The sequence below is a fragment of the Buteo buteo genome, chromosome 7, assembly GCF_964188355.1.
Source record: "Buteo buteo chromosome 7, bButBut1.hap1.1, whole genome shotgun sequence".
Classification (NCBI taxonomy): Eukaryota; Metazoa; Chordata; class Aves; order Accipitriformes; family Accipitridae; genus Buteo; species Buteo buteo.
In genome coordinates this window covers 3,148,375-3,176,345 of record NC_134177.1, presented here as the reverse complement: position 1 = coordinate 3,176,345, position 27,971 = coordinate 3,148,375, and the positions used below count along the sequence as shown (strand labels likewise).

The 27,971-nt window shown below is 38.6% G+C and overlaps 1 protein-coding gene and 1 non-coding gene across 2 annotated transcripts; both read left to right on the top strand.

Moving 5' to 3' along the window:
* Positions 1 to 27,740, top strand: KPNA4 (karyopherin subunit alpha 4). The gene is made up of 17 exons (XM_075031324.1): positions 1 to 407; positions 8,287 to 8,331; positions 9,167 to 9,256; positions 9,341 to 9,370; positions 9,457 to 9,509; positions 11,821 to 11,916; positions 12,042 to 12,127; positions 15,519 to 15,605; positions 16,725 to 16,894; positions 16,981 to 17,025; positions 18,394 to 18,525; positions 19,009 to 19,137; positions 20,786 to 20,890; positions 22,543 to 22,614; positions 23,309 to 23,471; positions 24,605 to 24,699; positions 25,815 to 27,740. The coding sequence occupies exons 1-17, from the start codon at positions 339 to 341 to the stop codon at positions 25,911 to 25,913; spliced, it is 1,566 nt and encodes a 521-aa protein (XP_074887425.1). The 5' UTR covers positions 1 to 338; the 3' UTR covers positions 25,914 to 27,740.
* LOC142033457 (small Cajal body-specific RNA 7) lies at positions 19,469 to 19,784 on the top strand. Its single transcript, XR_012651173.1, has one exon.
* Positions 27,741 to 27,971: the final 231 nt, after the last annotated feature.

The window sequence follows — 27,971 nt, the reverse complement described above, 5'->3', positions numbered from 1 at the left end:
GCGCCGCTCGCGCCGTTCCTCGCTACCGGCACGTTCGGCCGCCGAGCAGCCGTGGGGGGGGCGGCGGCGGCGGCAGCGGGGCAGCGCCGCCCCGAGCTAGGCCGGACAGCGGCAGCGGCGTCTCCTCGCCTTCCCTTTCCCCTCGCTTCGCCGACTCGGGCCTCAGCGCAGCGGGCCTTGAAGGCGTGAGCGCCGGGGCTCGGCGGCCGTTCAGCGGCGCCGGGTAAAGGGGGATCCCGGGCAGGGGCACGGGCCCGGGAGCGGGGCGGAGGAGCCGGCGCCCCGTCCCGTGTCCCGTCCCCCCCCTTCCCCCTTCCCCTTTTCCCCTTCTCCCCGCCATGGCCGACAACGAGAAACTGGACAACCAGCGGCTGAAGAACTTCAAGAACAAAGGCCGCGACCTGGAGGTAACCGCCGCGGCGCCTTGCGGGAGGGGCCGGCCGGTCATGGCGGCGGGCGGGCGGGAGGGAGGGCGGAGGGGGGGGGGGGGTGTTGGAACCGCCGCCCGTGTGGCGTCTTTTCCTTAATCCGCCGGCGAGGGGGGCCCGCGGCGGGGCCGCGGCCTGCGCTGCCCGCCCCGCCGAGAGGCGGGAGCGTCGTTCCCCGCCGCCCAGCTGAGGGGAAGGGAAAGAAGGAGAAGGGGAGGCCGGGCGCGGCCGGGCCGTTGGGCGCCGCGCGGAGGCGGGAGCGCCGCGGCTGAGGGGGGCAACGGCCGCCGCCGCCGCCTGCCCGGCCCCCGGGGGAGGAAGAGGAGGAGGAGGAAGGGGGCGAGGCGGCGTCTTCCCTCCCCTCCCCTCCCCTCCCATCCCCCGCGGGGCCGGCCTGGCGTGGAGGGCGCTTGTTTGGCGTAGTTTGGGTGCGAGGCGTTCCGCTGGGGGCAGAGGGGTTGTTGGCCTGGGTGTTTTTGCCGCCTGCGACGGCCGTCCTGGTTTGGTACGGCGCTTCCCTTAAGGTCTCGGTGGCACTTAATAGTCGCTCTTTGCGCTGAGCAGCCCCTAAAAAAGCCTGAGTCAGGGATTAGGGCCCAGTTGGGTGGTGTGCTGCGTGTCTCTGTAAGATACTCCAGTCAGTAAAGGAATTGATTGTCGCCTAGCCCTTACGGTAAAGATTATTATAAAAAAAACTCACTTTAAAAAAAACCAAACCACAAAACAGGGCAAATATTACAATTTTACTGTTAGTCGAGTGTGGGAACAGCTGTGGCTCGTAGTATAGAGCCTCTAAACTTTTTGGTGGCTGGATTGCCACATATGTTATTTGAGCTGTGAAGGTGCTTCCTCAACGCAGCAGAAGAGATAATTAACTTAGGGTTTCCTTAGTAAATATTCAAATTTTAAAATTAGGTATCAATCCTCACCCATGAACGCTTGGCCAGGAATGCCGATTGGCCAAACCTGTGCATTGTAATATTGTCAGTGTAGGATTCTCATCAAGAAATGGGTTTTGGCATTCTGATTTCTGCTTTTCGCTAGCCTCAGTATGTGTCCCTGTGAGGAGCACAGCAAGTCTAGTCCTTCACGTGAAGACAGTTGTACAGTATTTCTTTTTCAGAAGTAAAAGATGCGTTTGTGTTGCTGTCGTTCATTAAAACATCTGCCAAGTTTCCCATTTGGATAATTCAGAAGTCAATAACACCTCGATTTTTAACTTCCCCAAGTATATTGATAAAACAGTTTATTATTCGGTTATGTACAAAGTTTGGTGATGCCAAAAATGTTGGAAGTGGGAATAATTACTGCAGTGACTGCTCTGTTTGCTAATAGGGTTGTTAGCTTTGTTAGTAACTACTTGCCTTGGATGTTAATTTGTTTTTTTTTATAAATTGTTTTGTTATCGAAGAGACAACCATGCAAGAAAGGCATCTTTAGGAAGGCGCACAGTAAAATGTTTGCTATCATAGTAGAAAACGAAATTAATGGGAAAATACAGGTTGGAATTCATCTGCATTTTCTCTCTTTTGGTGCCTGCATACTGAGTTTTAAGGTAAGTCAGCTAAAGCAGGGAAGGTGCAAGATGAACACGTGCAAGTAAAAAGAACACGTGTGTGTATCAGGAAGCAGGTAACCTCTTCAGTTTTTTTTGAACTTGGTGATACATTTAAATGGCCTTCTACACAGTGAAAAAAACACTGTTAGGCCATGTTAAATTTTAGATATTGACATCTATCCAACAAATCCTGGAACATATGCTTGGTACCTAAAATAACTACCGTGGATGGCTATTTTTTATACAATAGCTGAGGCTTATGGCTATTGCTCTTGCTTATTAACTGCTTACACATCACATTTTTCATTAGCGTGAGAGATGTTGGTAATGTCCACTTATAGCCAAGTATCCTATGGTAGCAACAGTTGCTAATGAGTATTCAGTTAGTTCATAACACCTGTGTTCCTGTGTTGCTTTTAGCAGAAAGATGTCTATTTACTTCACATAGGAAGCCAACATTTGATCTTTATCTCTTCCCCTCCTCCTGCCTCCTTCACTCCTCCTTTTTATCTCAGCTGAAATTGTGCATTTAGCTGTTGGTTTCTTTCACAAAACTGTGATCTTTTTTCTTTTCCATGACAGTTTACCTCCATTTGCCATCAGCAAACAAATAAGCACTTATTCTAGGTTTGGCGAATCCCAAATCAACAGATACTTCTAAGGCTATGAAGGGGTTGCCATGTTGCAAATTACAAACTTTTTAAAAATGATATGTGTTGGTCAGATCAGTCTATTGACAGTTATATTGCTAGCAGTTGCTGTCACATTGTACTTACCTTCCAGGTCTTGCGTCTTCACAGAAGGATATTGTATATCTTACAAAAAACAGGGAATTTCCTGCGTTTTGTCTCCCTAAAGTGCTAAGTGTATGTTTAGCTTTTTGGATACTTAACGAGTTAAAGTTGAACTTTCATTTTCCAGTCCATATCAGTGTGCTTCTAAAAATACAAAACCTGGCCTTGAAAAAGGAAAAAGAGAAAAAAACAAAACACACACACCTGTTTTACATAAGATGTTTAGCAAAATTCCTTCATATGCTTAAGCATTGGGTAAACATGCATGCATGGACATGTTATGTTGTAAACAATTGCTGCCATGTGTTTTAAGATGACAGATTGGTGGCGACACTGGGAATAGAGGGGTTCATTGTGACCAGAAATACAAAATACTTCCTCATCCTTTTTTCTTATTTATAGTACTGCTCAAAGAAATACTCAATACAATAAACTTCTTAATATCAGAAGAGTTTGTGCTGTGAGAGCAATAATTTGTAGCTAATACTAAGGCATTATCTCTAGGTATGTGCAGCATTCTGTTAAGGTCTTCCAAGATTTAAGAGTTGTTGGGGGGGGGGGGGGGGAATTAGTATTGTTACAGCACACAAAGGAGCTAGCCTTACAGAACTGCAGTAGTGGTCAGTTTTTTTTTTTTTACATCCAAAACCAAAATCTTAGTTAAACAAGAGCTTGTTTGGACTCCTATACAAAATTATGCAAATGCTCATCTACTAGGAAAGCTAGTTAAGGTAACTTTGTTTCATATTGTGTATTCAATGAGGAACAGGTTTTCCTTGGGCTTTTTTTTTTCTTGAATAAGAAAGGATGAGCTGTTTTTTCTGTTTTATTGTGGGTATGGCTGTGATGATACCCAATTTTCTTTCCAACATTTGTTTTTAATTGTAGTACCATAGACCTTGGAATCAAATATTAGATCTTTACTATACAAAGGCCAGGATAAGTGCAAATTGTTCATTGTGTCTGCAGTAGATGTAGTTTTAGGAACAGTTTGGTTTTGAGTAGTTGCTGTTTAGTAGTGCATGTTAGAGGTCTTGAGTATAGCCTTGCTTCTGGGAATGTTTGAAGAGAAGGTTTGGGGTGGTTTTTTGTTTGCTTTGTTTTGTTTACCAGGTGATTCAACATTTCATTTTCTATTGGTGATTGTTGCCTGCTGCAGTGTTCAAATTTGACTGATGTTTAGGTTTTTTTTGAAATGAAATAAAAAATATTTCATGCATATTATTTCTTTAGAAATACTGGAAGAAACTGATGAGTTTCTACTGGCCTTTTCTTCCTTGACTTGCCTGTGTTGCTGGGCGAGAGATTAAGGATTGCTTTAATAGTGCCAGCACAGGAGAAGTGTCAAATAAATATTTCTGTTCTGTAATTGACAGACACATGATGTGAAATGATGATAATATTGTAATGCAGGGTACTTCAAAACTAATTTTGGAGCAGCCATTGAATCTAGATGTTTTAAGATCAGCAGTGTCGAGATTTTAAGAGTTGCCAGTAGAGTTCACTGGACTTGTAATACTAACAATATTTGAGAACACTAAGGAAGCTTCAGGGGATTGAAGGATCGGTAGTGTTATGAGATATACTGGATATTGCAGGTAATTAGATCGCAGGTAATTAGAAGCTTTTCAACCTTTTTGTGTATCCCACACAAAATAGTTTGCTTGGGATTCAAATATGGAGCAACTGAAGGAGAGCAGGAATTTCACTCACTGAGTTAAAAATAGGTTCCTTTAAGCTGACTTGTAGTTCTGTGGTGAAGCTCATGCATTTTGTCATTTAAAAAAATGTACCTAGATATTTGTTTGTATAAGGCATTTTATTTGGCACGCACAGCTTCTTCAGGGAAAAAACTAGAATGACAGCATGTGCAATGTCATATTGATTTTTATTTATTAATTTGTAACTGAGAGTCCCATTATAATTCTGAAGGGGGAATAGTTGCTGAGATGCATTTTCTGGTGGTATCTTGTAGAGATTGTGTTGGCTTTAAAATTCCACAGCATTTTTATCTGTGATGTTGAGAGTAGACTTTATTGTTCCAGTTTGCAAATGAGCTATGGTTACTATAGGAGGGAAATAACTGTTAGAGGAGGGCCTAAATCACTTGATTAAACTGAATGTGAAGAGTATGGGTTTTTACCAAATCCAAATATGAATGTGCATGTATTTCTAAAGTGTTATTTCCTTGTTTTGTAGTTCAGTGCCTTTTATACCTGTGAAAGCCAAGAGGAAGTTTCTTAGTCATTGCTGTGGTCGCTGCACTGGATGTTCTGGGTTGTAGACTAGTCTTCTCCAACTGTGGTCTGCAAACTGGATGCTTTCTGAGTAGCTAGTCTAGTGAGTAAGCAGTTTGTGCACAAGGCTGTAGTAAGTAGGGTTTTAAAAAGAAAATAATTGAAAATGCCATCCAGTTCACGAAGGATTTTGGGGTTAAATCGTGGTGTGTGTTTCCACACATACACCCACCCCCCACACGCACACTTTTGTCTTTTGTTTGTTTGTTTTGTTTGTGTTTTGTATCATAGACCATAGTGCTAGTGTGGTGTAGCAACTTCCTAGGAAGCAAAGGTGGCTCAAGCAGCTCTGCTTTAAAGCAACTGTTGCCTTTGCAGTTCCACAACAGAAACAGTGTGCCTTTGGATACCATTCACTAGAATGAGAGGAATAGGTAAAGTACTACCATTAGTTGCATGCTGTCAGACCTTCCTGTTGTAGGTGCATAAACAGAGCTGCTTAAGTGAAATATTTTATAATAGAAAAAAAAAACCCACAAAAACCCCAGCAAACCCCACCCCACAAAACAGTAAAGGCCAGGCTATGTGCGTGTTACGGTCTGAGTTTGAGAAGCAGTGATTCAGAGAAAGAAGTGGAAGAGGGATCGGGATACATTAGCTGAGTACAAGCTCCAGGTACATGCTAGTGTGCTTGGAAAGGGCTAATAGATCTGAGCTGTTGCTGAGTGTGGAGCATAGAACATTTCTTCTGTTTCTGGCATTGTTGTGAAAAACATGAGAATGTATCGGGATCCTTCAGGCGTCAGCTAACACAAGATTTTAATGATAAGCTTGAAGGGTTCAGTAATGACTAATGGTCAGAAAATAGCCCTTATGATAAAACTTAAGCTAAATATAATTGCAGAAAGGAGGATGGAGGGGTAGCAATCATAGGGTGACAGAAATAGATTTGATCATTTGATTTTTCAGTGTAGCAAATGAAGAACAGGATCCAATGACTGAAAGAGCCACGTGAATTCATGCTGAAGTGATGTGTGTTTTTAAATTGGAGCACTTTCCAATGATCATTCTGAATTCTATTTCTAGAAACTTTTAAGTTGAGATTGGTTTCCTGCTCACAGTTGTGTTAGTGCAAGCTGAGAACTGATTCAGAGAAGTCTAATGATCAAGTCAAATGTTATACAGAAGGGAGAATCTAGCTTTACAATACCTCTTGCCAAGAAACTATTATACCTAGGTTTCTGCCCTTTGAGCTGTTTTCCAGAAGACAAGACAAGTTGATCTTGAGTCTGCTTGTCATTTTAGTTTCTCCAAAATATCTATTCCATTTCTAGGCTGAGATGCTGCTGCTGTGAAACTCCTTGACAGAGCTAACTTCAGTTCTTATTTGTTGTGCATTTTCTCTTCCTAGGAGGAAGAACAGTGACAGCTTGACCAGTAATAACTAGTTTGTCAACTGACTATTGTTTACACAGAAAATTATTTTAGTGGAGCCCTATTTTGGTAAATTGTTCTTAAGAGTGACTTCATTGGTTGCTTGTCTTTCATGTGAAGGCTTTTGTGAGTCCAAGGTATGCAGGTCCTCTTCAGAAGCAGGCAGGAATTAAAACCAAGGGCCTGTCAGCTTATGTCCGGAGGGAGAACATTCATCTTGTTCCAGCAGAGGGGTGATGGACTTTCAGGATTTTTTTTTAAGCCTGATCAACTGCATGTATGGTTTTTTTCAAGTAAAGAAACTTCTAAATGATGCGCCTGAGGCTTTTTTCTTGGAGTATTTGTTTTGGTCCCACTCACTTCTCCCTATATCTGTCATACACACGCACGCATATATGCTTGACCTGAAGGTGTGTTACCACCTAAGTCCGACTATATTTCTTTTTGGGCTCACTAGTAATTGTAACTATTACTTTTTAATATCCTTTACAGCTTAATGTCCCTTTATAGTTGGTGTTCTAGCAATTCAGTCTTCTACTCCTTGAAAATGTACGTTGGGTCTTGCTCTTGGTTAGCAACAGCTTTTCTATGAGCAGCAGTAATGTCATTGTTGAAGTCTGGCAGGAATAATCCTTGGCAGTACAGCGTTTTGATAGGTATGCTTATTTTGTTAGGTTGCAGTAACAGTTGTGGATTGGGAGGGTGTTACAGTCTTGTGAGATCATCAGGGGCTTGGTACAAATCTGCAACTTTATCAGAGATTTTCATCATTTTATTTTCTTCTTCAAAATGCCAGGTTAGTAGACTTTGGAGAAACTACACTGAGCACTACATGACAAGCAGAGAGCAAGAGCCTGTAGTAGATAAGTCAGTTGTAAAGTTGCAGCATCTTTCCGAAGCCTCTAAACGGTGGGTGGTATCCAGTAGTCTGTCAGCTTCTCCGAGAAGGCAGCAGCACTTTGAGCACAGGTAAATGACTATTGAGTGCTGCTTGCCTTCAGCTCTGTTCTTCAGAGTTGCCATTCATCATTCAGGTGGGATATGTGTCTTCGCTGGCGAATCCTAGCCTATGCTTTCCTGGGTTCAAATTATGTGATGCTGACAGGCAGTCTGGACTTCAGCCTCTGCTTTTCAGTGTAGCTGTTTGGTGACAGTTACCTGTTAGTAATGGGTTGTGCTCCTTGCTGGTTTCTGGCTGATCAGCTGGTCTGGGTAGCGTAGCCCAGGCAGCCAAGTGTCTCTGCCTGAGGAATCGCCCGATTCCCCTGCTACTCTGGGGAAGTAAGAGATGTGAGTTCTTAATTAGATGTGTAGATAGGCAGTTGTGCTTGACTTTGATTTTACAGTTTTCAAGTTTACTGATAGGCCTTTTCATAAAAGTGGCAGTTTTGGCTGTCTTGGGGTTTTTGACTTGTGCTCTCTCTATGTGTGTGTGTTAAAAAACCCTTGAATGAAGAAAATGTTATAAATGTTGGGCAAACAGTATGCCATCTGATAGTTTGCCATGGTGTTTATGATGCTTTTGGTGGTGCTGTTTTATGCACAGCTCCTTTCAGCGTTGCCCTTTAAGTGATGCTTGTTTATTCCCTGATTCCCTATACCCATTTTTCTTCAGTGTGAAGACCTAGGAGACTCTGGTTTACTCTGAAATAGTGCAGGCAGAAATAATAATTATCTCCACTTCTTGTTGGATTTCTACTTTATAATGAAAATTAAATCCTGTGTGTACAATTACTGTTTAAAGTGTATGAACTTACAAATAGTTGTGCAAGAATTTTTTAAATCACTTGGTCTAGATTCAGAACATAATGTACTTTGATTTTGATTCTTTTCAGACTATGAGAAGACAAAGAAATGAAGTTGTTGTGGAGTTGAGAAAGGTGAGATGACCTAGCTTTGTTCTTACCAAATGGGATTTGGCTATGTTGGTATTTTGGTAAAATTTAAGAGTTTGTGTGTGCTTCTGTAGTCCACCAAGAAAGGCGATTGTTAAACTATGTATTTGTCCTGACTAATTCTGTGAAGGTACTTTGGTTTAGAAGTAAGTTCTAAAAGTTACCATACCTGGTACTAGAAGTTCCAGGATTTTTGCCCTGAAGAACATAATTTTATTTGTAACCTATTGAAGGGAATTCTTGCTTCTCCAGCTAGGTTTTTAATTTTAAAAACTTTCAAAGAGCTTCTGTTTTTTCCTTTGAAAATCAGGTGTTCCTGCTAATCCATAGGCAGAAGGTTATTTTCTTCTCAAAACAGCGTAGTTCAACACACAAGTAAGAGTGGAAGAGTATATGTGTGAAAATAACGCTGTTTAGAATGGCTGGAAAACCAGTTCTTGAGAAAAGTAATCATAACTTCAATTATTTTACTTCTGGGGTGAACAGAAAACTAGCCTCTGGGAATTGCCTTGTCTTGTTACAAATAATGACAAATAGGTTGTAATGTCAGTGCTGATGGATGTGTGCACACAAAACTTCCATCAACAGTAGTTACTGCTGTAAATAAAGTTGGATGGAGGATTTTTCTAGGAAGCAGTGATTTCCAAAATGTGCTTCTCTGCAACCATTTCCAACTTCTTAAGTGTTGGAAATTTTGACAGTATCAATGAAAGCATGTTTATGATGCTTGTTTAAAACAGAAGCTTCTCTTCCCTTCTTAACACCCCTCACACCCCCTAAATCAAAGTTTTAAAGGTATTACATCATTTTTCTCTTTAAGAACAAAAGAGATGAGCATCTTCTAAAGAGAAGAAATGTTCCCCATGAAGATATCTGTGAAGATTCTGATATAGATGGTGACTTTAGAGTGGTAAGAATTAACTCTTGAGCGTATTTTTTTTTATGTTCTGGAAACACATTTATAATTTCTAACTGTTTTGTGTCTGTTTTCTAGCAAAACACTTCTTTGGAGGCAATAGTACAGGTAAAAAAACCAAACTTAATTGTTTGAACATTCTTCATGTCATGGTGAACAAACATGTGAAAAGTCTAAATTCTTTTTCATTTTAGAATGCTTCAAGTGACAACCAGGGTATACAGTTAAGTGCTGTGCAGGCTGCAAGGTAAGAACATGCTTTTTTCAAATACACTATTTTTAGTCTTTATCGTGCTCTTAAATTCAGAAAATGTGTTCTAGCTTAACTAGAAAAAGTACGTCATTTACTGATCTTAAAAAAAGAAACTTGATAAATAGAACTTGACAAAAAAAGATCAAAATACCTAGGTCTTGGAAGTAGAGAGGATTTTCATTATGTACACATAAATACTAGGATTTATCTTAGTGCAATACTTGATGCTTCTCACAAGTAGAGTAAAATATATAATTAGCAGGACTATAAAGTCTTTAGCTTTAAGTACAGAAAGAACTGGCATAATCCTTTTTCTAGTTTTGTCATGGATTAGGCCACTAAACCCACTTTTTCCTTTAAGAGGAATTCTGCATAGTTGTATTCGAGAAGTGATCCTAGTTCAAGAAAAATCCTTATGAGCTTTGCTTGCATAGATTTAGTATTTAACTGCTGTTTCATCAGCTACTGGGCTTTTTTTTGTTGTTGTAGCAGAAAGCTACAACTTTCTATTTGTTTACTCTCTGTGGTCCAGGGAGTTGATTCAAGTGCAAGGGAAGACTTCCATATCAAAGAGAAGTCAGGTGAATTGGAAGTTACTTTGACTTTGGGGAGTTAATGTATTTGAAACTGATAGGGGAAAGAACAATTTCTGTGCTGATTTCCACTGGGCAACTTGTCTTCATTAAAAAGTTTCATCAGCTCAGGGTAGTGTCATGTAGAACACCCTATTTACTACAGCTGATCTGACCCAGGTTAGACTAAAGTACACTGAATTAAGCCTGACCTAAAATTAAATGGGAATGTTCATATGGATTTCTTACTATTGTAACTATTTTTTTAAATTGAAAAATAATTTAAAATTTAAACAGTGCAGTTTACATTATTGGAAGGGTATTAAAGTATATTTTAGAGATGAAAACAAATGCTTTTTCAGTCTTGGTTGAATCTGTGCCATCCTTTGGTCTGAAGCTGGAACAGGAGGGAAAAATTGTGCTCAAGTCTAACCCCCAAAACATATGACTGGAATATGAGGAACAGAAAACTGATTAGAATTGCTTAAGAAGCAGCAAAACTCAATCCCCCAAAGCCTTAAGTTTTATTTGATTCTTGTAGCAGAGTTCTCTACCTGTTTGAGCAGGTGGTTTGTGAATAGGCTGCACTATGATTGTTTTGTTACTGAACGAAAGAACAAAAATCAGTATTAAGATTCTGTAAGTATGCTTTTGTTCCTTAATTTTTATAAGCTTGTAGAAGTAAATTGTCTTAACTTCTAAAAGGCATCTCCTTTACTTAATTGTAAGTTGAAAATGCACATCTGATTATTGCAAGAGTCTTCACGTGATCTGTGTTCAGATCCTTCCTGTTGCGGTTGCTTAGTTTTCTGAGGTATTTTGTTTTGCAGTTCTGGGTTTTCTTCATCTCCTATTTCCCCATTTTGCCCCCTTTAACACACCAGTGATATCTTTCAGGATGAAGCAGCAGTGGAAAGTTGATTTCTAGTTACTGTGTTCTGTCAAGCCTTTCACGTGTTTGCGAATAGGCTGGTATATGAAGAGATGACTGTATGTAATCTCTCTTCCCATTGCTAGTGCAAGTTTGGTGTGGCAGCCCAAGTTGTCCCCTCCAAGAAGCTTCCTTTGTTCTCCTTAATTCCTTCGCTGCAGAAAGGTGAAGCTAAAGGGATTAAGAATTGAAACAAATTTGTACGCTTCTGTTCTTTGCAGTAGTACTTTGTGAAACCTTGCTCTCTGACATTATATATCCTTAGTAAAGAAGAAACAAGTTTCTGCCTTTCCTGTTAAAGCAGCCAGGATCTGTTTATCTCCTTTGTTGGGTAGAGGAGGAAGAAGCTGCAGGAGGTGTAACTGAGTAACTGGTGATTTTTGTTTTACTGACTGGTAATAAACTTAAAAACTAGTCAGAGAAAACATGGCAACTGAAACAGGCAATGCTTCACTCTTTCGGTAGTTCAGTAATTTCAATTTTGGGGATTAGTTATTTTCACTTAAAGTGGAGAAAACAAATCCTGCTTGGTCTAAGAGTATGAGACAGTGGGGAGAAACTTTCCAGCCCAGAAGGTAGTGCAGCACTGGAACAATTTGTCTAGGGAGGTTGTTGGATCTCTGTGCTTGGAGGTTTCTGAAACTCAGCTACAGGAAGCTGTTACTGACCTGATCTGTGTCAGCAATAATCCTGCTTTGAGCAGAAGGTTGGACTAAACAACCTCCAGAGATCCTTTCCAGTCATGACTTCTCATTCTGTGATTGGTCTGTTAAGTCTTGTGTTTTCTCCTTTTCCTAAACAGAAAGCTGCTTTCCAGTGATCGCAATCCACCAATTGACGATCTAATAAAATCAGGAATATTACCTATTTTAGTGCACTGTCTTGAAAGAGATGACAAGTGAGTATTTGTAAAACTCAGAATGTTTTAATTGTTGCAAAAATTCTTGGTCTTTAGCTAATGTGCCTATGGCATCTGATTTGAAAACTTGAGTTACAATAATTTTTTTTTTCCTTACTTTGCAGTCCTTCTTTACAGTTTGAAGCTGCATGGGCTTTGACAAACATTGCCTCTGGAACCTCTGAACAAACACAGGCCGTAGTTCAATCTAGTAAGTCCAACAGTATTTGATCATTGATAAAGCACGCACTGTAGCTTCCACAAAAATAAGATCATCTGAACGATACTGTAAAGAGCATCTGCACTCGTGTTCCTCTCTACCTCCAGCGTGTTCACCAATCCATATGTTAGGGTTGGTCCTTTCACGCGATAGCCAGGATGGTTGAAATTGAGTTGTCAATCACAGGCACGTCGCTGAAGGACCTGCCCATGAAGTCACCTGCCAGATGTTCTACCTCTTCTCTGGCAAGCAGCATCAGTTGAAGTGCACACCTGCTTTTGTTCTTCTTTCTCAGATTTTAAATTCAGTTGGGTTTCCTCGTGGTGAGTAGTCTCTTCTGGAAACTCACACTATTTTAGCAGAGTTGATACGTGCTGGTTTCCAGTTTTAAAACTTTAAAAAAAAACAAACCCCAAACCAAATCCCCAAAACACCCCAAAGAAACCAACGAAAAACTTGAAACAAGACCAACCAACCAAAAAAAACCCACCCCAAACCCTAAAAAACTCCCATGGAGGAATTTCCTATCTGATTGTGAGGAGGGAGGAAAAGATGTGGACCAAGTCCAGAGGGTGACTGAAATAAAACTCTCTTCCAAAATCAATTTGAAGAAAAAACACTGTCCTTCATATTTTGAGGAATCTGGAGCATGGAAAGGAATTGTTGTTGGACTTTGGAATCTGAGTTACCAAGCAAAGCAAACTTTCTTCTGTACTCTAAACATGTCCTAAGTTGAAGTAGTACTTCTGTTGGTAAAGCAGAACTAAGTAGAAAGTGTCTGCAGGCTTTTTGAATTGAGTGAATAAAACAGCAGTGCTTCTTGAGACCCACGGAAGAATCAGACATAAAGTAAAACAAATTTTTATGTAAAGTCTAAGGACAAAATCCACAAAACTTAGATTGTGAGCTATCAGTAGCTTTAATGGTTGGAATTAGTGTTGTATTGCAGTGCATGCTGCTGATACCATTAAACATGCTGTGCTTCCGACAATGAAAATACACAGAATTAGGCTTGATCTTTTTGTGTGTATTCTCCCACCACAACCATCATATATTGACTTTTTAGAACTACTTGGAACTTTTATTCAATGTAGTAAGTACAGTTTCTAAGATGTGTGGTGGTGTTTAAAGTGCTGAAATGTCAGTGTTACATATGTTCCATGACTGAATTTTTCACTTCAGTGATCAAAGAAGATTGTTTATTTTTCATTGTTAGTGCTAAGCAGTTACAGGCCCCTCACAAACTGTATATTACTGGCTTTATATTTTGAGAAAATATGTATTCCTAAGAAAGTTCTTAGCACCATCTGCTCTGTTAAATGGCTGGGTGTGTTTCAGAAATCTTTAACTGGAAAAATAGGTTAATTCTCCACAGCAGATGTGAAGGAATTTAAGGCAGGTGACTTCAGCTTAAAGGATTTTTTTTTTTAAATCGAATGTATGCTTTGAGATTGCTTTGGTTGCAAAATCAGTTGCCCTTTGCTTTTACAAACTCTGTGTTAAGAGCCCATTAACTTTGGTATAGCTTGGATTTGACCATTATAGTATGTATCTTTGCTAATACTTTTAACTTTCCTTTTTCCCATCCTCCTCCTCCTTCCTTTCCCAGTTGCATCCTGAGTTTTCTTTTGGAAAGCTAATTAATATATATCTGTCCCACACCTCTGATCTGGAACACTTCTTTTTATTTGAACCCAGTTTATCGATGGATTAAAGATGAGTGCCAAATATAGTAATTATTTATTTTCAGTTATAAACTCTGATTTAGCTAGGTCTGCATGTATGCACTATATTAGCCAATTTAATAGCTATAACATATGGAAGTGTGGTTTATTTCTTGTAATGATTTATTTCAATGAAAAAGATGGTCTGTTGTAATCTTTCCTAAAGTACTTATTAATATGCTTGCTGAGGATGTTTTTTCTGCTTGCATACAGGCATTGTGAAATACCTCTATTTAGTAGGAAATGAGAAATCTACTGTGATTTTCTATTTCTCTAGCAAAAAATTTTTTGCATTGAGAAAGAGTTGAACTAAAAATACTAGCCTCTCTTGAAATGTGTGATCTAAAGTAAATGAGTGTTTCTTACAGACTAAAGTGTCATTAGCAAATCATGTAAGCAAGCACCTTGGAGCTGGGGATAAAAAAATTAAGGATCAGTTATCTAAATATCGTGCATGGAGAATGTGTTTGAAATGTTGGCTTAGCTTTAGCTCTAAATACTGGGAGCATTCTCCTGTCTGACACCAACACAGGGTAGAAAAGTAGCTGACTTGATAACAATTGTGGAGTTTGTGTGTTGCCTTTTGAATCCCTTTCTAACAGCTCCATCAGTTTGCTTTTTTGTTGTTGTTGTTACATGGTGATAGCATTTGAAACCATCTCTTCTGTGGTGATCAGTTAGGTTTTTCCGGTGTATTAGATCATGGGTCTCAAATTGAGTAGAGTCAAGACTTCACATGGAAGAATGCATCTGTATTAGGTTTCAGGAGACCAAGATGACTAGATTTGTAGAAACAGCTTCTTTTACTGTACGCTTGCCTTCATAATGGTTATCAAAAGATACTGAACACAGAGTTTGGAAATATTAGGGAAAGTACACAGTGACGTGACGCTTAGTAGTGCATCTGTATTGGCAGCAGGGGTTCTTTTGGTGCAGTTTACTTTGCATGTCAACTTGTGTACGCTCAATCAACAAGGCTTCCTCTTGGTAGAGCTGCAGGTAAAGTTACGTGCTAAGGCGTTGCCTGGAGCTCTGCACTAGCAATGTATACAGAACATCCCTCCATAGTTAGCTTTCTGCATGTGCTAGGACCGGCAACTGGCACAGACTTCACTACTAGTAAAGATGTGATGGGGGATATAGGGTACTGTGAGTCAGACTGAAACAAATTAAACCCCTGTACTTCCTTCTTACTGCGTTACCAGTCAATAATGTAGATGTGTACCTACTGATTCTTGCGTTGGCCAATTTGAATGCGTGAGGTTGGTCTTAAACAGTTACTACTCTGCAGTTGGTTCTGACAGATAGCGTGGAATTTCTAAATTCAGTAAGTATAGCTAGATTTGGAGTCCTGACAAGCTTCAGTAAACTTGTGAGACTTAGAAGCCAATTAAATGTCAGGTTATTTTAAGAGTTGCTTTCATAATATACTGAAGTGCGGGCTCTGTAAGAAAGTGCAATGAAGGAAGAATTGTCTCGGTGTGTTTTATTTCAGTGTGATCTGGGAAGTTAGTAAAAGTTTTGACCAATACTTAACCAGGAGAAAAATTTTTCATGCAGTGCTGAAACTTTATTTAAGAGCTAATTATGTGAACTATTTTGTCTTCTGAGAGATATATTTCTTAAAAATTGCATGGCGTTTTGTTTGTATCTTTCAGATGCTGTGCCACTTTTTCTGAGACTGCTGCATTCGCCTCATCAAAATGTTTGTGAGCAAGCTGTGTGGGCTTTAGGAAATATCATAGGTTTGTGTTATTCCTGCCACTAAAAACTTCTAAGTTTCTTTTGGTATTGAATGAATAAGCTAGGTAGGATTTTGTGTGTTAGAACTTGGAGATTTTCAACTGTGAGACAAAAGGCAGCTGTTAGACTGGCAGTTACCCTGTTCTTATTCCCTTATTCCTGTTCTCTCTGTTGTGTATTGACAGTGTGCACCCAAACCCACACGCCCACACGCTTTCTTTCCAGGTACAGGAAAAGGAATTACTGGCAAACAGACATGCAGATTGTTTAAAAAAAAAAACAAACCTGTTCTGCATTGAGTTCTGAAATTTTCCCTGAGCTTGCATACGTTGTGTTGAATTCTAGATAAGTTGTGATCATTTGAGCTTTCATTTGATTTTTCCTCTCCTTGTGCAAGCATTAGCTTTGTGGTTTACAGCCCTGACTATGTTTGTAGTGCTTGAGGACTAATTTTGGTCCTGACATACTGAGATTTCTACAGTCTGGTACTTTGGAAATGCGTAGTCCTTCTTAAGGAGCAAACCAACAAAATCCATAGTACTGTAACTGCCTGAAGCTGTTAGTGATATGTGTGCAGTACAATTCAGATGTTGCTTTCAAGGCAACTAGTGATATGTGGGCAGTGGCAAAAGTATGTTTATCTTTCGGATATGAAGATGACAATATCTGTTCTCAGGCAATTTTCAACTACTCTTTGAGATGTTTTAATAGTGATTATAAACTTTGTGAAGGGATCTTCAGGAATACATTGGGCTGTCAACTATTCTCGGTGATTTGGCATTGTCTACCACCTCTTTCTGCTTGCCCACCACCACCTCAGCCTGTACATATGCTATAAATCATGGAACGCTTTTCTGTTAAGAATGTAGCTGTTTTTAATGAGTAGTTCAAAAAGAAGCAATTAGGCAGGCAGCCACAGGTCCTACTAAAGCTTTATGCAAGTGTCTCTGTTAGATGTATCTTATAGATATGTATCTCTAAATAAATTTGTATACATCTTCCAAAGGCCCATGTTCTTTGCCTTTGTATGCATTTTAAATAACTGAAGTTTTAGGTATGCAGAAATCAGACTTTTTGTGAATGGCATTTTTGTCTTCATAATTCTTTGCTGTCTCAAACAGGTGATGGACCCCAGTGTAGAGATTACGTTATTAGTCTTGGAGTAGTGAAACCACTGCTGTCCTTCATCAGCCCATCTATTCCCATAACTTTCTTAAGAAATGTTACTTGGGTCATGGTCAACTTGTGCCGTCACAAAGATCCTCCTCCACCGATGGAAACCATTCAGGAGGTGACTGAATTACTGTTCAGTTTAAACTGAAGAGAAGTATCTGTCTTCCTTAAAAATAACTGTCACATGCTTCTTTTCCTCCTTAGATCCTTCCAGCGCTCTGTGTTTTAATTCACCACACAGATGTAAATGTAAGTAACACCACTTAGAGTTTTGTGTTCTGGTATGGTTTTTTAGCTGAAGTACAAAGCTTGTCATGATTAACATTTTTCTTTTAAAAAAAAATAAATCTGTGATGTTCACTTTCATTATGGCAAACTTACTTTGATGTCTTTAACTGCTTATTTTTAAGTATCAGTTACAATTTTTGCCTGGTATTTCTCTGTATCTTTCTAAGTGCTTATTTGCGTGTACTTTCCTTACAGTTAAAAACAAAATACAGTTTCAGTTTTATTTCTGTGAACATTGATTTACAGATAAATACAGGATTTTTTTGACTAGCACTTAAGTATGAGGTTGTAATGAATATCAGTGTAAATGAAAGAAAAAATAGTGTCTGCTGTATATGTAAAATGTTAGCTTTAGATGTAACTTCTGAGATGTTAAATATGAACATTAGGTTATTTTAATAGTGAAGTAAATGAGTGAGACTTCACTGAAATAGATCAGCTTTTTGCCTAAACGTAAGTCAAAATTATTTAAGATGTAATTCTTTGCTTCCTAGGGAAGTTGTAGCTCGGTTGTCTAAGTTAAAGGCAACAGTGCTTTACCAAAATATGTTTAAATATATTAACTAAATTCTGCATAGTAATTATACTGTTTAATTTCTTCTATATAAGTAAGTGAAATTAAGTTTATTTGAATTTCTTGAAATGGCTGTATTTGTGAATCAGTCAAGAGTTGTCAGCTGAAACAATGCTCACTCAATTTTTTTTGTAAGCTGTCACTTGAAATGTTCAGATTTACTGCTATTCAAATTGGCTTTTCTGTGTGTGAATACACACATGTATGTACACACAGAGAAGAAATTCAGTTCAACTGATGGTGCATCAGCTGCACCAGATGTTAAAAAACTTCAAAGCTTTTCTTAAATTTTGTGGGGAAGTGCCAAGAGAAAAACCTTGGTGCCATGTAATGTACAGTTCATTGGTTTGAGAGTGTCAGATGCCCATAGTTTAATATTTGCTAAGGGTTTATCTTTCTTGCAGGGGTGAGTCTTTCATATCTCACATTGTCCACCAGTACTTCATGAAAAGAGCAGATGTAATTGAATTGCTTTTATTATATCCTTCAGAATTTAAGCTGTAGTTAGCAGTTTAGCTGTTTTTTTAATCTCTGTGTATTCTTTGGAAATGGAAATTCTAGACCAGGTTGAACAGCAGTTGTATTTCAGACTTTGGTAGAGTGCAATGTATGAAGTTTGTAAAACAAAGTAGGTTTTTGCTGTATTGCGTCAATTCTGGCTTCACAATGAGAATTTTATATTTTAATTTATATTATTTTTTTATAAGACTTGTGGTACTTTTGTACTAATTACAAATAAATGTTTTTATTGTTAGATATTGGTAGATACAGTCTGGGCACTCTCATATCTAACGGATGCTGGCAATGAACAGATCCAGATGGTGATAGACTCTGGAATAGTTCCTCATTTGGTTCCTCTTCTCAGTCATCAAGAAGTTAAAGTGCAAGTAAGTTTGGATGAATTTAAGGAAGTGTTGCTCAAAATGTAATACTAGAGAAAGTTCATTTGTCATAGAATCATAGAATGGTTTTTGTTGGAAGGGATCTTAAAGATCATCTAGTTCCAACCCCCCTGCTGTGGGCAGGGACACCTTCCACCAGACCAGGTTGCTCAAAGCCCTGTCCAACCTGGCCTGGAATGCTTCCAGGGAGGGGGAGTCCTGGGCAACCTGTTCCAGTGTCTCACCACCCTTATCGTAAAACATTTCTTCCTTATGTCAAAACATTTCTTCCTTATGTCCAATGTAAATCTGCCCTCTTTCAGTTTAAAGGCATACTTCTTGTTGAAGCTTAAAGAATACTTTTTCCTGTGTGGTACAGTATTTGCATAAAACCTTTTGCTTTTTTAACTGTTACTATTTGAAAGTATGTGCTCAACTAGAAAAAGTCTTTGATTAAAAGAACTCTTTAAACAAAGTGTTTTGTTTCAGACTGCTGCACTGAGAGCTGTAGGAAACATTGTCACTGGTACTGATGAACAGACACAGGTAGTTCTGAATTGTGAAGCTCTTTCACATTTTCCAGCACTTCTGACACATCCCAAAGAAAAAATTAATAAGGTAAGTAACTGCAGAGATTGCACCTGATTGATAACTTTTTTTATATTTGGCTTAGCTGTTTTGGGTTCCACGTAAGGTAGTGTGGTAGAGATTTGAGTAATTGACTACTTATGCCAGTTTATGGCAAGAGCAGGAAGGGTGCTGAACGTTTTCTTGAAGTTAGCATCTGTAGAAAAATCTCTAAGGAGCTGCAAACTTTTCCTTGACAAGAATGTTGTTTCCTGGTTCTTCTACTTGAGTTTTAGTGAAATTAAAGCTTTATCTTATAATTCTGGCTGTTGACTTCAAAGTTATGATATGTGAAATGTCACTTTAATTAAACTGACTCTCTTGGAAGTGATGAAATAGAGATAATTGGGTGTCTGTTTGAGTGGAGTGTGTGTGATAAATAGAATTTAAACCAAATTAAACTGGGGGTGGGGTGTGGGGAATGTGTGTCTGTGCATGTATAGAAAAGGCTTAAAGCGGGGGCACTGATAATGCAGTGCTGATTCCGGAGTGCATCTGAGGCATGTTGTTGAGTTCTGGGGTGCCACTTTACAACATTGCCAATGATTAAAGCCCAAAACAAGCCCACCAAAATAAGCCTAGGCATCTTAAATCTCTAACAGGTTCATAAATGAAAGTGATCCTGTGATCTGATCCAAGAGACTCAGTTGAATGAAATGTGAGGATTCCTGACCAAAAAGTTGTCACGCCAGATAAGTAGAGAGGAGAGGGGAATTGAGAAGGAGTGATGGAGGCTTTCTAGGAAGGGAGAAATTTATCAACTGTAGGATTAGAACAAGGTGATACTCTGAACGTACTTAAAATTTTAAGTGAAACTGTGTTATTTCTTGACTAATTCCTCCTTAAAAAAAGGTGTGTGTGGGGAAGCTCTCAATCCTTTTTTTAAGATAAGAATCCAGATATAGTCTTTGGCTTAGTTCCAAATTTCAGCTGTTCAGGACTGGAGGGGGGGGTCTACTGGGGAAAAGCTCTCTTCTTACACACTTTCCTAGGCACCTGCTGTTGGTTATTGCTGGAAGGAGAGAGTCCTGGGCTTATGGACAGAATGATCTGAAAGGGTCATGTACCTACACAGTATTCTTGAAAAGCAAGCATTTAAGTAATAGGTGTTGCATTTTCTTGATGATTGACACTAAGAGGAGAATCATTGTGGAGCAGGTAAAGAACATAACTGTCTTCTACCACTCATGTCTGGAAAACATGATGCTGTAATGCATTTTGGAACTCACCTGGCCATCAGCTGAAAAATGCTATAGCATTCATTCTCAGTAACAGAATCAACTATGAGTGCTCATTTGTAGCCTTGTGACTTTTTATTGTCTCCAAATAATTTTTCCTTTTAATCTATGGATTTGGAATATTTGGTTGTAACTTGGTAACAAGGAAAGACTGGAGAGTCTTGTGGAGTCTTTTGAGGTGAGACTGTCTGCTGCTTTGCCTGTTCTATGTCTAGTCTACTTACTAGGAATTCAGCTACATACAAACAAACTAATAGAATATTTGATTGCATTTAAGATTGGCTAGTGTATGAATTGCAGATCTAAAAATGTGCATGTATAAAATCTTGCTGGAGCAGAAATAAAATATGATATAGAAGACTATCTGAATTAATAATTTCTCACATCCTTTTATTTTGCAGGAAGCTGTGTGGTTCCTATCTAACATCACTGCAGGAAATCAGCAGCAAGTTCAGGCAGTAATAGATGCAAACCTTGTTCCAATGATAATACATCTTCTAGATAAGGTTAGATAACAAGGATTTAACAGTTTGTTTCCTTAATTGGGGAAAGTGACATTGAATTCCTTGCTTCATGTTTTACATCATACTGTAAACGTGGGGGGCAATGGTAAACTATACCCTTGAGTATTTTTTGTATGTTGCAAGATAAAATATATTACTGCTGATATTCTTTTGTTAAGTGCTGTGAGATGATGAGTGCCAGATGTATTGGGGAAAGGAAGCAGATCAGGGGATCTCAGGCCCTTTTAAATATCATTTAAATTCTTTTTCTCACTTTGTAAACAATGGAGATAGAATTCTTTACTCTCGTCTGTGGTGTGAAGAAGTCTGGATGGGAACAGCATTGAGTTAGTTTCCCAGTGTTTTGCGAAAGCTTAAGTTCTTCATCCTTTTATCCTTGCCTTATCTGGAAACATAAGGAAGTGCTCAACAGTGACACTTATTAACCTGTTCGTGTTACTGCATTTATGTAGTCTGAGAGTAATCCAGGTAATGATCTGTGAAACTAGATGATGGGCTGGGGTTGTACCATCTATTTTTTTAAACAAGTAAAACCGCATCAACACAAAATAGGTGGCCATAGAAAATAATAGCTTTTGTGTATTCAGAGTTTTTCCCATAGAAAAGCAACACGCTGTATGGATGTATGCTTCTTTTCAGTAATAGATGAAGCTTGTTGAGATAAATGCTTTTATTACCTTTTTTTTATTAAATAATAAAGTCAAGTAGTTGCTTGGAAACGAACGCTTCTTAATGCTTTTCTCACGCTTTTTCAAAAAGTCTGTCATTGCTTGTTGAATACTAGAGGCTGAATGCTAATGGGCCATCATTTGGGACTTCAAATACCTGTATTCCTTTTCAGTTGTTGGGCATTAGTGTCTTTTAAAACATTAGTTTCCAAACCACGTTGTGCTCCCAAGGATCTGCCTCGTGAGAAAAAAGGGCGCCTAAAAGCATGTTTTTAAATGGGAACAGTACAACATTTCTATCTTTCAAACATTTTCTACTTTCTGCTTTATTCATTACTTGATTTTTCTTCCCCGAAGTGTGGAAGGAGGCCAGAAATACCAACCTTATGATGTGTTCAGCTGTGACAAAGATGCAGTATCTTGCTTCAGTGTAGAGGCTGGGGTTGAGACTGAAGAAATACTTGTCTTTTCCCCTAAGTAACATATAGCTGTTCACAAATAGTTCCGTTAACTGCCAAGGTATTGATCACTGAGAAAATAATTGGAGATATTTCTCTCTAAATTTAGTAAGCAGACTTGAGTTGACTAACTTTGGAGGCAGACACAGTTACAGTATTTACAGTGGTTTATCAAAATTGACACTTACTCCTTATCTCGCACTGTAATACATGACAGCTGTTGATAAGGAATGTGAGAGCATGGAGTACTACAGTTTTTACTTACATTGATGCAAACAAACTTCCCTTCCTCTGGTAGATTGATTTTTAAAAACATGGTTGCAGGGAAGGGATGAACAATCTGAGTAGACTTAAACATCTACAGGATTTGTTAGTTACTTTCCCTACTTAGTAAAAACTGATACGGTGATACCATGCAGAATGGACTGTAACAAACACAAGCTTTTACTAGAATACTACATAACATAAAAACTGGAGTGATTATTTCTGTTTATGGTTGTATTTTTAGGGTGACTTTGGTACTCAGAAAGAAGCTGCTTGGGCAATAAGCAACTTAACGATCAGTGGAAGAAAAGACCAAGTGAGTAAAACCTTAAGAAAAGGTCTGTTAACTAACATGGGTGCATTTGAGAGTACATCAGCTGATTTGTTTAGACTACTTCTGTGCCAGGATTATGAATGTCTGTATTCCTCTCCTGTTCACTAACTCTTCCCTTTTCCACGAGGGATTTAAGAGTGAACTTGCGTTGTTGTTTGTGGAATGACCTGAAATTAGGAGTGTCAGTGGGGATTTGGATGGAAACTCTTCTGTTAGGATGGCCTCGTAGCTATGAATGACTGTGTTCAGGCTCTGATGAGATTCTTGGTCATTCAACATCTCTCTATTTTTCTACTTCTGTTCCCCTACGGATAAGAGTGTGATAATTATAAGGATAGTAGCCACTGAGTAGAAATAGACTAGTTTATTGTAAGCCCAGAATATTAGATTGGGGGTAGGCTTGGGGTGGTGGTGTAATTCCTCAAAGATGAGGTTGAAGCTCCTTGTCCAATACGGAAAAATTCACAGTATCTACTACTTGTGTGTTCTAGTCTTGAAATATATTTGTAACATAAATGTTACCTTTTAATGCTTCAAAAGAAGAGTTTCTGAAAGTGACTGGTACAGAATACTCTTACCTTGTTGGGTAACTTTGAGTACTTTGACTTCATTAAACTTGTTTGTGTGTGTGCTTCTGTCGTACTCCTGATTTAACTGTTTGCTTTTTTCCCCTTAGGTGGCATACTTAATTCAACAAAATGTAATTCCTCCCTTTTGCAATTTGCTGACAGTAAAAGATGCGCAAGTTGTGCAAGTGGTTCTGGATGGACTAAGTAATATATTAAAAATGGCTGAAGATGAAGCGGAAACCATAGCCAATCTTATAGAAGAGTGTGGAGGTATGATGCTTAATATTTTGCTGCTGTTTTTTCAGAAATTGATTGGCTTCTTAACTACATGTATATGCTGTTGGCTTTATTGTGTGTTGGCACAGATGCTTTAAGCAAACCTTTTTTTGAAGTGACCTTTTTATGCCTATCAGGTGAATATACTTGGCTTTTCCTAACCGATTAAGTTCATGATCAAGTAAAATGTGGAGGAGCTCGGATAATGGCAATAAAGTTTATTAGGTGCCAATTTTGTAATAGCCTGGTGTACTTGACAAATTAGTTTCCGTTAATGTAGGGATGATATGCTTACCTTAATCATGCGCAAGTCATGTCCAGGTGAAATGTGGAGGGGTGGCAAATTCTACATACAACAGTTGCAGAAATATGATAGCTTTATTTTCCTAATAGCTTTCAGACTTTTTCTATATTTGTTGCTATTTAAATTGACTGGAATTCTTCAAGGATAAAATAACAGTGATATTAAATATGGGCACAGGTAAAAAAACTGGCATTTTGTTAACATGGAGTTGAATAGTCTTTAAAATACAAAATCTTGAGGCAAGCGGGGAAAGCTTAATCGATTGGTGATGGTGAGGGAGGGCGAGAAAAGAGGTGTTCGTGCCTAAAGCTTTGCTTGTCAGAACTTCAAATATATTTATATGCCTGCATGCTCTACTCATGTCTGCCAATATTGTACTGGAGCTACTTGCTATATAATCAAGCTATAGGTCAGTAAGTGGTGGCATGTGTGCCACCAACAGTATGTGGATTTGGAATGTCACAGCTTGGGGCTATCACAGCAGGTGCTGAAAAGAGTTTTTTGTGAAAAGGGAGTATGTCCTAGTGCTTGGCCCTCACCATACTTCCATAGATTAGTTTAACCAGGGAAGTGCTATCATTGCTGGAATTGACTTTTTTTTTTGGTTATGGTGTATGTATTCCTCAACCTTTAATATGTTTCCTCAAATCTCTAAGAAGCTTTTATGCTTTCAGTATGTCAAGTGATGTTAACAGCATCTTATTCGTAGTCACTCTATTCCTAGATTTGGTTTTAATTACTTTGTATGATGAGGCCTTAAGGAGAGGGAGGTTGTTTTGCCTGAACTTAGTAGTTTATTACATTTCTTGTGTATTTATTGCAGGCCTGGAGAAAATTGAACAGCTACAAAATCACGAAAATGAAGACATCTACAAACTGGCTTATGAGATCATTGATCAGTTCTTCTCTTCAGATGATGTAAGTGTGTAATAGCTTTGCAATCTGTTTTTGTTATTGTCTGTTGATATTTATAAATATGGTTCAAGATAAAGGCAACAGCTCTAAAGCCTGCTCTGTGACATTGGTTTTGTTCTTCACTGAAGAATGAGCCCTTTTTTGAACCTGTTGCATTTCTTGTCATTCTTCATGGTGAAGTATCTAAAGGTCTGATGGCTAATTTAAGACTTGCCTCTAGGGAATAAAATACTAGGCTTTGAATAGTTCTTTTAACTGTCAGCTTCTGACTAAGCTTGACATTTCACGTTTGATAAGCTCCCTGCTGACCTGAGTACTGAATCTGAGGTTCTGCTGCTTAAAAAAACAAACTATTTTGAATATTTTAGTAGTTTCAGAGGTAAGATGTGCTGATCAAGAATGTTGTTTTCAGATTAAACATGTAACATAAATCAAAGGAAGGCTGTAGATTTGTATGCACTTTAAATCATAAAAGTTAATTGTGGGTAAAGGAAATGCAATCATGTCAGTGTGTGTCACAGTGAGAGGGCTTTCTATTTGGCTGGAGAACTTCTGGGAGCAGATTACTGCAAAAATGGTAGAGCTCAGTTGCATTCGTGCCCTACTGTCTGCACTGAAGTTTATTTTGTGCTAGAGTTTAACTTTTACATGAACAGTAAGACATAAGTCTTGTTTAGTAACTCAAACTTTGCATATACACCAGGACATGGAATTTAATCTAGTGTCAATGTGGTAACCTGTATACTACCTATTAAAAACAGAAACTGCAGTTTCAGCTTAATCCTTACATGATTTAATGGTATTGGTCTTCTCTTAACTGTGACAGTTTATAAGCTGGCAATAAGGATGATGCATGACTGACAGAATGCTTTCCAGGAGTGAAAACTACATAAATGAGAGAGACTTTTGGGTGCCATGTAGCCTATGTACTAAATATAAGCTAACCGATTTTGGCCTAAATTACTTTGTCATTATAATGCTCTTACTGAATATGGGAGAAGAATGGTGAGACTTGATGCAAGGAAGTAGATTAGGTGAAGAGATAGATGCTCTTTAGGATTGTCCAGCTCCTTTTTAGTCTTTCTGTTCCTACTCATGATGTTCTCGTTCTGTTACAGATTGATGAAGATCCTAGCCTTGTTCCAGAAGCAATACAAGGCGGAACATTTGGTTTCAATTCATCTGCCAATGTACCAGCAGAAGGGTTCCAGTTTTAGAGTGGTATTTTGGAAGTTAGGTACAATGCAGCACTGAATAAAAAAAAGGTTTGATCCATCAATCTTGGCTCATGGGATCCGCTGCTGCATTAAATCGGGAAAGAAAATGTGAAGATTTCATTTGGAATCACAGAAAAGCCCAAATGAAGTCAAGATGGCGAGTGGGTGCGAGTGAGAATGAGTGGCAAAATGTAATGAAAAACTTCACACTGAATGCTTATTTAGATTGTTCAAAGAAAAAGGGCTACAGGTCAAAGATCTTCAGTGCCTGAGAAGGAACAATGACTTACTAGAGCAATTGGGGGGAAATGCAGTACTATCATCATCAAGCCTTGTAAGCATAAGAGAATAGGATGCCCATATAAGTCCAAGGAGAATGAGCCCAGGCCTTGCTATGAAGCACCGTGTGAATGGACAACATTGAATGAATGTCTGGACTCGATGCTGTGGAGCCAGGCTCGTGTTTCAAATACGGGGCTCTTCAGTCCTGAAGCAGGCTCCTAGTCCTGGAGTGGCGTGTGTACGAGAGTATGGTTGTGATGCTGTATGTGAACGCATGCAAGCTTGATTTGCCTTCAGGGGGCTGATAATAAACCTAGTAAATCATCAAAATGAGTTCATAAGTGTTAACTTACACTGGACACAAAAACAAAGACCGGTTTAGCAGCAGACTCTGGTTTACTCCTGCAGCCTGTGTTTCTTTTTTGGTTGGGTTTTTTTTTTTTTCCCCCTCTTATTTTTCTTTTAGTTATTTTTCTTTCCTGTATGGCTTATTAGTTGTTTGTAAAGTCAGAATTTCAGGAAGGCTTCCCTGTGCATTTGCACCAGATGAATGTTTGATGTTATGAAAAGCTTTCCATATCATCAAAACTAATTTGTAGATTTTTGCATGAAAAAATCATACATTTCCCTTCAAATAGACTGTGTTGCAGTACACAAGTTGCCATAATAGTAGAAAGCAGTAAAATGTGGTAATAAAATCTCATCCTTTTCATTTTCAAAGATAACATGAAGACCTTTGCATGTGGTAATCTACAGCATAGTTCATTTTTAGATTTTGTTGAGTCCTGTAACCAAATGTTTCCGTTGTGGTAGAATACCGTGCTGTGTTTCAATGTTACTTGTTTTCAAACTTTGTTTTCTATGAAAATGATATGGAAACTTCTAAAAATGAAATTTGGTGCATATGTACTGCCGAATAAAGACCGAAAAAGAGGTGTGAATAGATGTACAAATCAAGTCATGGTTTGAACACCTTTAATATGCCTAATCCAATTGTTTTAGACTCTTTTTATCTTAGATGTAGGCAGCCATGAACAATCTATTTTGAGCCACTTTAGAGAGAAAACTTTGTATTTTTAAAACTTGCACAAAAAGGATGCAAGTGTTTTTATAATTGGAGTAATGCCTCAGTTTTGAGGTTCTGCACACTAAATTAAAGGTGACATTACAAATTTGTACAAAATGAACTCTTTATAAGGTGGCTCATTGTAGGAAATGCTGTGCCTTCCCCTTTGAGCACAAGTGTTGCATGAACAACAGTTTGCTATAATAAAACATACCAGATTAGCCACCATTAGCATCTATATCTACCTTGTGTTTTAAAATCAACTGGTAATTCTGAAACACTGTAGAATGGATAAAGATTATTTTGTGATCATAACTCTTTGTTGGACTAGAGTATTTTTGCAGCATTCCTTGTCATCAGAAACATGGTTAAAGTTTAAAACTAGAAGCAGCGGAAACTAGCTTGTGAAATTTATCCAAGTAGAGTGCAGGCTAGGCTGTCTTGGGGAAATAAACATTAAAACTTGCAACAGTGTTGTATTTGGTGTGTCTTTGTATATATGCTCCAGTTTTCATCAAAAGGTGCAGAAGATGATTTAAAGTTAGTTACATCGACATTTCTGAATCTCTTTTGTTGGAGTGGTTTTATTTAACCTGCCCAATGTCAGTGTGTTGTGTGGTATGTTATGTAGGCTCGAGGTAAATATTTCTTAATATTTATACCAAAATAGTTAACTAACTTACCTAATTACATAGTATGTATTCACTAAA